General features: G+C 41.2%; 1 protein-coding gene across 2 annotated transcripts in view; it reads left to right on the forward strand.

Annotated features, from left to right (window-relative positions):
- The window catches only part of LOC119773010 (grainyhead-like protein 2 homolog), a 47387-nt gene extending 34345 nt beyond the window's left edge, over positions 1 to 13042 (forward strand). For both annotated transcript variants that reach the window (XM_038269788.1, XM_038269789.1), the window contains exons 9-16: positions 7371 to 7529; positions 7644 to 7701; positions 7860 to 7999; positions 8089 to 8126; positions 8929 to 9014; positions 9125 to 9210; positions 9302 to 9366; positions 12581 to 13042. In XM_038269788.1, coding sequence (XP_038125716.1) covers positions 7371 to 7529; positions 7644 to 7701; positions 7860 to 7999; positions 8089 to 8126; positions 8929 to 9014; positions 9125 to 9210; positions 9302 to 9366; positions 12581 to 12695 — 747 coding nt within the window. In that variant the 3' untranslated portion in view covers positions 12696 to 13042. The remainder of the gene's footprint in view (positions 1 to 7370; positions 7530 to 7643; positions 7702 to 7859; positions 8000 to 8088; positions 8127 to 8928; positions 9015 to 9124; positions 9211 to 9301; positions 9367 to 12580) is intronic.
- Positions 13043 to 13351: the final 309 nt, after the last annotated feature.

Raw genomic sequence — 13351 nt, forward strand, 5'->3', positions numbered from 1 at the left:
ACCTGGCAGCTGGCCGTGAGACAGAGACATCGCAGATGACACAGCGCTGTGGTCACTCCTAAATTAACTTAAAATCCTGAAACCTGCTGACGGAATATGTTCGCTTTTATTGCCGGTATCCTGGTGCCTGCAGCTAAAATTATTTAGATGAAAAACACCTGCCAGCAGCCGCGGTGAACCCCAGGCTGCCCAGCCTACAGGCTGCTGATGAAGAGATTTCTGCTGTCAGCGCACCGCTGGTATGTGGGGGTCTGAGCGCCTCCGACAGAAATAGATAATCTGGATGAACTGACTGCAATTATTAAGTTTTCAGGTGGACTTTCTCACTTAAAAACATATTAAAACTACTTTATTCCCACTGATCACAGCAAATATAGCTGCAAGATTTAGATTATTTAGATGAAAAAACACCTGCCAGCCACCGCGATGAAGAGGAGGAGACGCGCCGGGGATGCTGTTGAATTAAGTTTTCAGGGAGAAAAATACAGCGGGAGCAAAACTGAGTATGATTGTGCTTTATTCATGTATTTATTACAAAGTATTAATCAAACCCATCAAAGTCATCATCCTCTGTTTCTGAATAAAACAGCTGCGCTAAATCAGACATGCCAATTTCCCCTTCTTCGCTGTCAGTCACTTTCCGTACAGCGCGGCTCCTCAGAAATAATGCCGGCTTTTGCGAAAGCTTGAACAACAGAGCCAGCAGACACTTTAGTCCAAGCATCTACAATCCATCCGCAAACTGTGGCGTAACTTGCCCGGCGCTGCCTTCTTATCCTGAAACTGTGGTCTCCGTCGGTCATCCATCGCTCCCACGCCGCTCGCAGCCTTACTGTGAACGGCTGCTTCACACCGATGTCGAGCGGTTGAAGCTCCTTTGTCAGACCCCCGGGATAACGGCGAGCACAGCGTTCATTTGATTCACCCTTTTTTCACATCGGCTGTGAGATGGGCACGCAGCGATGGTGATGCGTGGAAAAAACCACCTAGTCTTCTCACATACACCTGCCTTTCATCATCTCCTCAATGAGGTGGTCTCAAAAGTCGCAGTTACAACACACATAAGGCGCACCGCACCATAGGGCGCACCGCACATTTTGAGGGAAAAAAAAGACGTTTAAGTGCGCCTTATAGTCGTGAAAATACGGTAAATAAATTTTTTTTTTTTTTACATGACTAAAGGGATACACGCCCGTCCAGGTAGTTTAAAGGGTATTTTTCATATAAAGCTAAAGGGATAAACGGGTATTGACTATGGGTATGCTTGTCTGATGGGGTATCCTGATCTGACAGAACACCAGAACCCTGCTGAGGAAGCTCACTTCAGCCGATTTTATCCGGGATCCTTTCTTTTTGTCATGACCCAGATTAGGAAAGCAGACTGAACAAATCAAATCACATCAGCTATACTGGTTCAGGCAACCTTGGCATTGCCTGTACTGGTATTGCTTCATCAAAATATGGAGCTTTTGGCTCTTGCAGTTTCTCCAAGCCTTACAAAGGAATGTTGTAGGATGTTTACAGCTGTGATGAATGTATTTTTCCAATGTTTTTTGTCAGTTGTGAAATATCTTTCTACCTTTTCTTGGCTTGATTGCTAGCAACAGCTGCTTCTCTTTGAGGTGTTTGCTGAAGTCTTTACAGGTTGGTCAGGGTAAACACACACTGTGCGATTCCCCCAGACTAGTAAACCACCAGGTGTCTTTTGTGGAGCTGGTCAATGCTTTTGATAACCAGTACCTGGCTATCTCTTGCTTTAAGCAGAACAGGTGATAGTCTCTCATTGTATTTCCCCATGACGACACCAACAGTCATGGAACCTTGATTTTTCTCTTGTCTGTACTTGATAGACTACATTACGAAGGAGCCTGAACAGTGCATACAGAGGTAGACCAGATGAACGCTGCTTTCCTTTGGAGGATGAAAGGAACTCCTCTCACATCCCACTCATCCTATTGGCTTTACAACATGTCCAGACAAGAAGCAGGACTGTAGATTTCTCACTTTCCTTTTCTGTTTAGCTGCATACCAAAAATAAACAGAATTGTTTACTGAGAAAATTGTAAAAACATCATGGCAAAAGGTCTGATCATATGTATCTGTAATAAACAGATGGTTTAATCTGATCAGAAGTAGGGAAAGTGCTTAATCTCTCTTAAATGTAGAGAAACCTTTAATGGCAGACTTAGGTAGGGTTTAAGACCAACGTGTGAGAAATTGCTTGTGTGAGTCAGATGTGTTAGTGGTTCTTGGGTGAGGTATTTCTGGAAGAGATGAGTCTCTAGCACGTTCTTAGAGGTAGGGAGGGTCCCTGCTTTAAGTGATCAAGTGTAGTTCATTTTGCTTCATTGGAATCCTTATGGAGAATGTTCCAGAGGAGACCAGGATTGTATATCAGGTTTGTTGCCTATATCAGACCATCAAGCAGAGACTCATTACAGATGTTTGACTTTCTGTTTTAGGACTTGTTATTCATATAATGTTAAATGTAAGTAAAGAACAATTAATTTCCCTCCTTAGAACTTCAACCTTGCAATAAAGAAGGAAAACGGTCTAAAAATTGTTTTTCACTTCTTAGTGTAGCTTGCTGAGGAAGCTTACTAAGGTAAGAGCCCTATAGAAATGGTATGATCTGAATGCATTCTGCATGCAAGCAGACCAGAAAAGTGTAAGTAAATGATATCGATTTTCATGAGGTGCTATACCTAGAATAAACACCAGAGGGCATTACGGGTCAATTTACGTTTGAAGAGCTAGTTCCAAGGTGTTTTCAAACGTATATTCTGTGCTATACTCAATTATTTATTAAACAAAATAACATACAAACATAATAGAGAACCACTACTAACAGGAAAGTAGCAAAGTATAACTAATCCAAATTCTTTTGGCATTCTAGTTAAAATGTACGACCTGGAAGTTGAACAATAAGACTTCCAAAGACAAAGCGAGTGCTCCAACAGTTCAATAGGATGACAGAAGACCAGCAGATGATGAACGTTTGACTTAGTTTACAGGAAAACACATTCTGAAAGTAGCAGAGTAATGAAAAGTGGTCTTCATGTCCTCCAGCAGCCTAAGCCTATTGCAGCATAACTGCAGAGGTAGCTCAGTTTTGAGCCAAACCATAAAAGTTCACAGGGTGTCTCCCTTACAGACAAAAATGGGAAATTTGGAGGAAGCAGTAGATCTTTTGCATTCTCTAACATGTTTTCTTTTCTCATTTTAGTATTGCCCTGTATTCAGCTCCATCTATCTACTGATACCGATATCTATCCATACCCGCTTTCCTGCTCACTCTCAGGAAAAGCATTCTCTCAGCATAGTGGAAGTGTGGTTTTTAGAATGATATAGACTAAACACTTTATGTTTGCTGTGTCCCGTACTTGGCTTAGGCAAACTGCTGACAAGAAGTCTCTAAGTTTCATTATAAAAATGACATGCAGGTTACGGTTAGGTCTCTGTATGGCCGGTGTCAGAGCCTGGTCCGCATTGCCGGCAGTAAGTCGGACTAGTTTCCGGTGAGGGTTGGACTCCGCCAAGGTTGCCCTTTGTCACCGATTCTGTTCATAACTTTATGGACAGAATTTCTAGGCGCAGCCAAGGTGTTGAGGGGATCTGTCTTGGTGGCCTTAGGATTGCAGCTCTGATATTCACAGATGATGTGGTCTTGTTGGCCTCATCAGGGCGTGATCTACAGCTCTCGATGGAGCGGTTCGCAGCAGAGTGTGAAGCAGCCAGGATGAGGATCAGTGCCTCCAAATCCGAGATCACGGTCTTTAGCCTTCTCCAGTTTGGGGAGGATGTACTGCCCCTAGTGGAGGAGTTTAAGTATCTTGGGGTCTTGTTCACGAATGAGGGGAAGATGGAGCGGGAGATCGATAGGCAGGCTGGTGCGCCTTCTGCTGTGAAGCGTGCCCTGTACCGCTCTGTTGTGGTGAAGAGAGAGCTAAGCCAAAAAGCAAAGCTCTCAATTTACCGGTAGATCTACGTTACTACCCTCATATATGGTCATGAGCTTTGGATCATGACCGAAAGAACGAGATCCCGAATACAAGGGGCTGAAATTAATTTTCTTCATAGTGTGTCTGGGCTCTACCTTAGAGATAGGGTGAGGAGCTCAACCAGCCGGGGAGGACTCAGAGTAGAGCCTCTGCTCCTCCACATTGAGAGGAGGCAGTTGATGTGGCTCGGGCATCTGGTCAGGATGCCTCCTGGATGTCTCCCTGGTGAGGTGTTCCAGGCATGTCCCACCTGGAGGAGGCCCAGGGGGAGACCCAGGACACACTGGAGGGACTATGTTTCTCGGCTGGCCTGGGAGCGCCTTGGGATTCACCCGGAATAGCTGGCCCAAGTGGCTGGGTAGAGGGACATCTGGGCCTCCCTACTGAAGCTGCTATACCCGCGACCCGACCCCCGATAAGCGGAAGAAGATGGATGGATGGACTAAATGTTTGCAACATGTGCTATTACACAGTCAGCTAGTTTAGCAGCTATATGTACACTTATAGGAACAACAAGTGATGAACTGATGTCACCCTGAGCTATGGAAGCTATGGAGCTAACTAACAAATACTGCTAAATGTGAAAATAAAGATAGCATGAACACTGTGATTTATGGATTTTTTTATTTTATTTTAAATTATGTCTCTCACAGTGTTAAATTCACCTACGATGACAATTTCAAACCCATCCATGATTTCTAAGTGGAGAACTTGTAAAATAGCAGGGTGTTCAAATACTTATTTTCCTCATTGTAGATATTGTAGGGACATTGATTTTTTTTATTTTAGCTGGTCCTTTTTTATTGTTGCAAGGGGTTGGCTCACCACTGAAAGTATGTGTGATGCTGTCATTCTGGATTAAATTTCTGAGAGGAATTAGGATGCAAATAGCTTCAGTTCCTTATCTCACAGCTGTGTTCCAGATTTCCCCTGTCTCAAAAATCTACTTACCCTGGATGCATCTGTGAGAGTTGATGTGGGGGACCAGATATTATCACGCCAAATTGTATTTTATATTTTTTTGTACTGTAGAACCTTCTGTGGGAGTTGGCGTACAAAAGTTTCAGACCCATTTTGTGTTTATGCAGGCCTTATAAAGCAGACCCCAGATCAGTATTATAGTTTATAATGCTAATCTGAAGCAGGAAAACACATTTTTATTTGTTCTCTGTCAACAATAGCATACTGAGTGTCAGTGTTGTACCTGAACGCGTTCATTGAACGAAAGTTCATGAACTCGTTCATATTTTGGGCGAACGTGAACTGAACGTACTGCATTACTGCCTGATGAATGTTATTTGAACTCGTTCATTCTGGTGTCTGTGAACGGCACGCTCTCTCAGTTCAACTCCGTTCAATAGGTTGCCAAATTTCTATAGATCCCTCCAGGCGAAACCCCGGCTAAATCACACCGTAAACAGGCCTTAAAGGAGAATTCCGGTTTTTAACACTTTTAGCCCATTTTCTGTAGTGTCCAGGATGAAATCGAATGATCGACACCAAAATTTTGACAATTGGTCCTGTCTCTGCTTTTTGGCTCATGCAGAATCCCCCCCTGGCTGCTTCAGAATGGCTTCCATTGTGCATGTCCGATAATGTCCTTAAAACAACCTTAAACGTTCTTTTTTTAAAATATGCTACTCACCGGGTCGTCAGCGCTGTTCAATAACGTTCCAAAAAAAGTTTCGTAAAGAAAAAACGTTCCTGTAGTGTTTTATTTAGCATGTTGTAAATCCCATTGAGTTCTGTTGGAATAGTCAATATCCCTCCGCCACCGGAAACGGAAATGGGGCCTGTTTACACTTAGTTGTAGTCTTTTCGCAAGGCCCAGGTGTTTATGCTTCACTCTGTGTACTCCGACGTCGAGGTGCTAACGTCTCTGTTAAACACTTTAAAAAACTCTGAAAATACGAAATACGAAAGGTGGATTCTTGAGGAGGACATATTGGACTTTGAGTTTGACGGTAGAGGATACCGTCGCCAACTAGTGGTCTGGAGTGTGCAACGCTTCAGATTCGAACGGGAAGCGGAAGTTTATAAGCGGTTGTGATGTATCGGAAAAAATAGTTCTGGGATTTACAAAATGCTAAATAAAACAAGACAGGAACGGTTTTTCTTCACGAAACTTTTTTTGGAACGTCATTGAACAGCGCTGACGACCCGGTGAGTAGCATATTTTAAAAAAAGAACGTTTAAGGTTGTTTTAAGGACATTATCGGACATGCACAATGGAAGCCATTCTGAAGCAGCCAGGGGGGATTCTGCATGAGCCAAAAAGCAGAGACGGGACCAATTGTCAAAATTTTGGTGTCGATCATTCGATTTCATCCTGTACACTACAGAAAATGGGCTAAAAGTGTTAAAAACCGGAATTCTCCTTTAATATGTAGCGCGAAAAACACCCAATCTGGCAACACCAGCTACCAGTGTCGTAGCCTACAGCCGTGTGCGTCATCAAAACAAAATGCAGCGTGGAAGCCACAGCAGCGTGGAGGCGACAAAGCAGCAGTATGATCACCTAAAACAGGTTTATGACCAGGTGGTCGGTGAGGATGATGGCAACAATCTTACATTTCTCTGCAAACTTTGCCCGCCGGCTTTCAGTAAAAAATCCGGACTTCAGTAACCTTAAATTCCTACCTCAGTAACCTTAAATTCCTACCTCAGCCTGGTCCCTCAGTTTGTGTTAGTAAAATGTTCTTGAGGGTTTTACTATTCATGTAACTTGTTTGTTAAACCTGCCTGGTATAATTTTCCAGGATTCCAGTATTCCTTTTTAGCATGTACTGAAATGGAATTTCAAATGGAAAAAAAATATTAAAATAAAAAAAAACATTTGCACCTTAAAGACTACCTTCCTGTTTTTCTTTTAATAATTCCTCATAAAAAAGACCATTCAAGCAGCACATTTTTCCTGATGTTTTTGAGAATATACTGTAGGCGCTGAACGCTGCAGCTGCTACTAGTGTGAAGTGAATGGACAGCAACATAGCATTAAAGCCACAATGGGGAAATGCTGTCCCCTCAATGCTAATGTAAACCCTGGTTGGATAAGGATTCAAAACTGGATATGAAGATGAAATCTGACGCACAGTTTCAGAGTTACAACTGATAAAATAATTGCTTTCTGTGGTTCTACAGTAGGCTGTGGTGTAATTGAGCAATATATGAAAAAAAGAACTATGAACTAGTTCATTTTTTGGAACTGTGAACTTAGTTCAAAATTTTGAATTATGAACTATGAACTGAACTAGTTCATTTTAAAATGTGTGAACTGAACTTTGAACTAGTTCACGTAGTAGAGAACTTTCCCAACACTGCTGAGTGTTATCTAAGTTCAATAAATTTTTGTAAATGTTTTTTTTCTAGGTTTTTATCTCTGTGAACTGTTTGAGCACAGACTTCTCCTCCCAGAAGGGAGTGAAGGGCATGCCTCTGATCATCCAGATCGACACCTACAGCTACAACAGCTGCAGTAGCAGGCCTATCCACAGGGCCTTCACTCAAATCAAGGTCTTCTGTGACAAGGTGAGAGAGGGTTAAAGGCAACATGAGCTTTCTGCTCAGCGTGATTAACTGGCCCTGGTTGGATCCATTTTTAATTGCCTTTTTTCTACTATCTCTTCTGTTTGCATACTACAGGGTGCTGAGAGGAAACTCCGTGATGAGGAAAAGAAGCAACAAAGGAGGAAGATGAAAGGTAGTACATGTGCTTTTGGTCTTTTCATCATTAAAATGTGGTTACATGATTAAAAGATCGGTTCCAAATTAAATAAAAGTGTTTTTTAAAAAGCAAATGATTAAAACAGAAAAAAAATCCAAAAAGAATTTGCTCAGGTCACTCTCTCCCTTAATTAGGGAAAAACAGCAGCTCGGGGCCCAGCTCCCCCATCAGGAGGGCAGAAAGCACCCTGTTTAAAGGCATGCTGGACCTGGACTCCCAGCCGGTGCTTTTCATTCCTGACGTCCACTTTGGAAACCTGCAGAGAGCAGGACAGGTGAGGGGCCTTCAGTTTCCAGCATCTCCACTCCAATAGTCACTGCCTTCATCTGGACATTCATTACTTACTGCTGACTTTTTGTTTAGGTGTTTGCTGTCAACACTGATGAGGTTGTCATAGACAGGTGAGCCTCCCACTGCTTCTGTTAACAACCCTGACTGCTTTAATTCAATTCAGTTTATTTCTATAGCACCAATTCAGAACACATGTCATCGCAAGGCACTTTACAGTTCACCAGATCATCCAGTCAAATTGATTCAAAGTTTTCTATCAAAGGAAAAACGGTTGATTGCATCCACTCATTGACTCAAAGGCAATCCCTCACACTAAGCATGCTTGTAGCGACAGTGGAGAGGAAAAAACTCCCTTTTAACAGGAAGAAACCTCCAGCAGAACCAGGCTCAGTGACAGCGACCATCTGCCGAATTCTGTCTCCTGGGGTTCAAGGAGACAGAAGCAGAGATACAGAAAGCAACTGTAAAAGGCGGCCCCGTCCAGGAAACACACAGCCAGGCAGATGAGCTCCGAGCCAACTCCCATGTCAGAGGATGAAGAGAGCACATCCAGCCAGTCACAGTCAGAGAAACAGGACAACACTGGAAAACAGGCCAATCTACATCATCTATAAACAAATGTGTTGATGGAAGCAGCACAGCTGATATTTTTTTTCAGGGTAGAGTCGCAGCCAGACAGGAACAGACAAGGCAAAGCTACTCTGAGAAACAGCAGAGAGATCACAACGTTAGAGATAGAACTAGCAGATTCTGCAGAGTGGGAGCTCACTACAACATGAAGGGTGTCTTTTTATACAAGTGTAACACCCGTGCATGCCTTTATAATATCCACATTAAAAAGGCATTTATTTTAGGAAAAATTATATATCAAATGTTTTCGGTTCAGAACTGTTTGTTGATTGTGTTCATCAGAGGGCTTCCTATGAAGAAGCTGTTATGTCAGGATGCGGTCTGCCCGCCTCAGGCCAAGAAGTCCAAGGTAGAGCCTGAGAGGAAAGGTGATTTTTTTTTTTTTTTTTTTTTTTTTTTATCCCAGTCAGGTTTATTTTGTTTCCCTAACATTTATAAAAAAGATTTTTCATCTTTTGGCTTTCTCGTTATCTCCTAGTTCTGCTGTATGTGAGGAAGGAGTGCGATGAAGTATTTGATGCCTTAATGCTGCGTGCCCCAACCCTCAAAGCACTGATGGAGGCAGTAAGTATTGTTAAAGGGTTTTTGTTTCAAGTTTAAAATTGGTCTGGACCTACTTTTAAAGTTTACATTTGTTTTATCTTTGCCTCCACAGATCTCTGAGAAATACACAGTTCCTGTTGAAAAAATGACTAAAGTTTATCAGAAAAGCAAAAAAGGGTGAGAAGAAGTTCAAACTCTCTCAGCTTTTGTCTTTTCCTGTTCAAACAAAAACACAAATGTAAGCAAAGTTATACGGTTTATATTTATGTACCTTGTTAGAACAAGGGTGGATTTTCTTTCTCCTAGATGATTATAAAGATGTTTAGGGAAAATATAAGTAATGTTATTGTAGAAATAAACTACAGTCATAACAAAGGATTCATATGATTGAGTTTTTTAATGATTTTTTTGTTGATATGATTTTAAGTTGAAAAGTTGATAAAGTTAGGGTAGAAACAGAAATGTTTGCTTGAAAGAAGGCTTTTAAAGTAAAGCCCTGTTTAAGATGAGAACCTTTAAAGTCTAAGGACCCTGTCACACCATGGTGATTTAGCCGACATATGCCTGGTGTCTCAGAATCTCCTAAAACGCTGGCATATGCTGAACTTTCTATGTATTTTTTCCATTTTCGGTGCATACATAGCGTACTCATAATGAGTCCAGTGACAGCCTAACTTATCCATAATGCACAGCAGCTTAATGAAATGATGAAATGCTTGTGCATCATTTCATGGGCATTACGAAGCATCAGTTAAAGCTGCTCCCCTAGGGATGCACCCGATCTGCATAAAAAGATTTCTTTGTTTGCGGTATTAACCCAGGAGGTGTTTACCGCCCGGCCAAAAAAAAAGAAAGAAAAAGAAAGAAAAGAAAGAAGGTTTGTGGTCGCAGCAGATTCAGCGTCATGTCTGCTAGGAACTTTATTGGTCATGGGCGTGAACGCAGGGAGGATCCATAACACTCACCTTCACGCCACCCTATGGTGGGGATGAAGCCTGGAGGAGAACATACGGTTTCCTCCTGTGAACTCCCCTTTTATATCAAAACGCTGCCAATACGCAATTATACAGTAGCTGGAAGTTAGAAACACGTTCAGCGGTGGTCTGGAACATGTCCAATACGTCAATATGCACTGGAGATAAGTACTTGATAAGTTACACATCAGTTATGCACAAGTTACTTAATTGGTTTTGGAAACGCTAGACGCCATGACTTAACTTATACTTAAAGGGGTGATAGAATGATTCTATAGAGTATTAGGCGCTGGTCCTTAAGGTCTCTTAATAGGGTGTGTAACATTAGTTGGGCTAAAAATAGCATATTTGCTGTTCTATGAGCCCTAATGCAAGCCTAGTTAAAGCCTAGAATGAAATGACAGGTTTTCTTCCTTTTATGGTATTAATATTTATATTCATGAATATTTAGATGAGCTGTGCTCTGATTGGTTGGTTTACAATGAGAGAAGCTGCTGAGCAAAGACTCATCATAGCAACAAGCACTCACTCACTGAAACATCAGATTGTTGATATGGTAGGGTGACCAGACGTCCTCTTTTTCCCGGACATGTTCTACTTTTCATACCTACTTACGGAATGACTATGACCTGGATGACTGAGAACCTTCATCAGCATTTTCATACCTACAAAAATGTGTGGAGGGAATTTCAAAATCATTTGGGATTTTGATCGACTACAGTGCAGCACGTAGTTGAAACACACTGGGCACTTGGACCGAGCCGTCAGCCTGGTGCTGTTCGGGAACCCGGGTGAACGGGGGCAGGGAGCCAGCGGGCGACAGGGCGAACAAACCCGACCCAATGGCGGTAGCCTGGACACCAGCTGCCCCGTGCTTCCCCCTACCTGCCTTACCGGCCCCCAGCCCCCTTCCCCGGCTGAGGACGGGCGGCTCATGGCTCTCTGCTGAGGTCAGGTGCAGTCAGCGTCCCAGCAGTCTCTGTACGTCCATTACACCCAGTGAACTATCTATATTCATCTATGACAATGCAAACTCAGTTTTGCATTCTCTGACCCCTTCAATGTATCTCCACGATTAGATAACTTACCTGTAACTTATGGCCCAAGTATAGCATATGCTGGCATACATCGGGGAATTTTAAGCTCACTCAAAATATTTCAATATATACGTTGCCGTATGTCGACATGTACTAGCATGTTCCAGAGTGCTTCAGCGTACTTCAGCGTGCTCATAAATTATACAAAACATACCCATAACTTATCCAACGTATGCCTGCATTTGTGCCAGATTTTTTGTACATTAGGCATAAGCTGGTCTAAATGGTCAAGGTGGGACAGGGGCTTTAGAAACAGTTGATTATCATCTGCATACTGTAGTATTCAAAATTCTGACGTTGTAAATCGTTAAAAAATTTTTTATGAGATAGATAATTGCAACTAAAGTTAACATTTACTAGTGGTTTATTTATTCATACACAAATTTACTATTTGTTGTGTTAAGGGATGCAGCCAACTACTGTCAGAGGATGATTAATATTGTGTAATATTACATGTTCAAACACTGTACGGATGTATTTATCAGTACTTGAGGTGTGGCAGATTTCTATAGAATTCAAAGGGATGGAAATGCAGATACATGCTTTTTTATTTTTTAACTGTGGCTATCCTTACCTTTATGCAGCAGCCACTTGGGAAATTTTCAGGACAGAATATCAACTCCTAGGGAATTACTCAGATGACCTGAATGTGAAAATCTGACTGCAGAGAACAAATGGAGCGCACCAGTAAAACCATGTTTCTTAGAGCCTTTAGATGATTGTTTATGGTTGTAAGCATGCTATGTTTTGTTAATTTGACTTAAAATAAGAAAAACAGAGAACTCATTGACATAGTTATTTTTTGTAAAGGTAAAAAATGTAGTTAAAAACAAAATATTTGAAAGATTATGATATTTAATTGCATTCATTCCAAACAGTAAAACATTGTCTGCTTAATATTTAACCCTTTAAAGCCCGATCCAAGAATAAATCAAAACAGAAAATTACTTTTTTTTGGATTGAATTCCTTATTTGGCCTTTTCACAAAATATGTAAAAAGGAAAAACATAAATACATTTTTATTAATAATTTATTACTATGCGATAAGTCAAGGTTTTTTTTTTTTCTATGGTCTTCTGCCCTCTGTTATCAGGTATATCTGATTGTGTACAGTAGGATTTTGAGCAAAGTTTTTACCATTAAATTATGCAAAAGGTGTCAGACGCGAAACATTTCAGAAACCGTATAGCCTATATCAAATATGATACATTTGGCATTACAGGGTTAATGATATTAGCAGCAAGCAATGCTGTTGCCCTGAACCGTTGCTTCTTAGTCTTTCACACGGCAATTTTTTTTTTCTTTCTCTCTCTTCTGCAGGGTCCTGGTCAACATGGACGACAACATCGTTCAGCACTTCTCCAATGAGGACACCTTCATCCTGTCTTTTGAGAGCTCAGTGAACTCTTTTCGTGTTACTCTGTCAGAAATCTGACAGCTATTGGCCGTCAGGAGCAACCAGCTACTAGCATTTACTGGATATTACATGTGGTCTATGTTTACAATTGTTTTTAAATGGCTCCTAAAGCTGTTTGCATGTTGTTGTTTTTTTAACTCTTAAGTCAGTCCGATTGTAAATCTGGAAATTTTTAAAGAAAAAAAAGGTTTTTGCTTTTACATTATTTATGAGATGATGAGCTTATGACATTGCAGATTTATCCATTGCAGATTTTTTTTTTTTTTAACCATTTAAATGTGATGGAATAGTGACTTCTGTCATTTTTACATTTCACACAATACTGTAAAGTCTTATTCATCATTCAATAAAGTTTTATACACTGATGTCTGTGTCTCTTTTCGATGGAACAGGATCTAAATTGTGTTTTGAGGGACCTTTGAATGGTTTGAAAACTTCATACGATGTTTATCGTATGAAGTTTCGTAACACTTTAACTGATTTGAAATTCTCACCAGAAAGTTGTAAAACTAAGGTTTCACTGAAAACTATAGTTTTATTGAAAACATTTCACCAGGGAGGTTCTGTAGAGGATGCTAACCGGTTTGACCCGGTTTGTACCGGTTTGACCCACTTGGTTCTTGGAAGCCACTGATGTGGCCTAGACTAGAGGAATCCTACCATAGTACGGTGGT

The sequence above is a fragment of the Cyprinodon tularosa genome, unplaced genomic scaffold (genome assembly GCF_016077235.1).
Source record: "Cyprinodon tularosa strain WSP-4 unplaced genomic scaffold, ASM1607723v1 ctg739, whole genome shotgun sequence".
Taxonomy (NCBI): domain Eukaryota; kingdom Metazoa; phylum Chordata; class Actinopteri; order Cyprinodontiformes; family Cyprinodontidae; genus Cyprinodon; species Cyprinodon tularosa.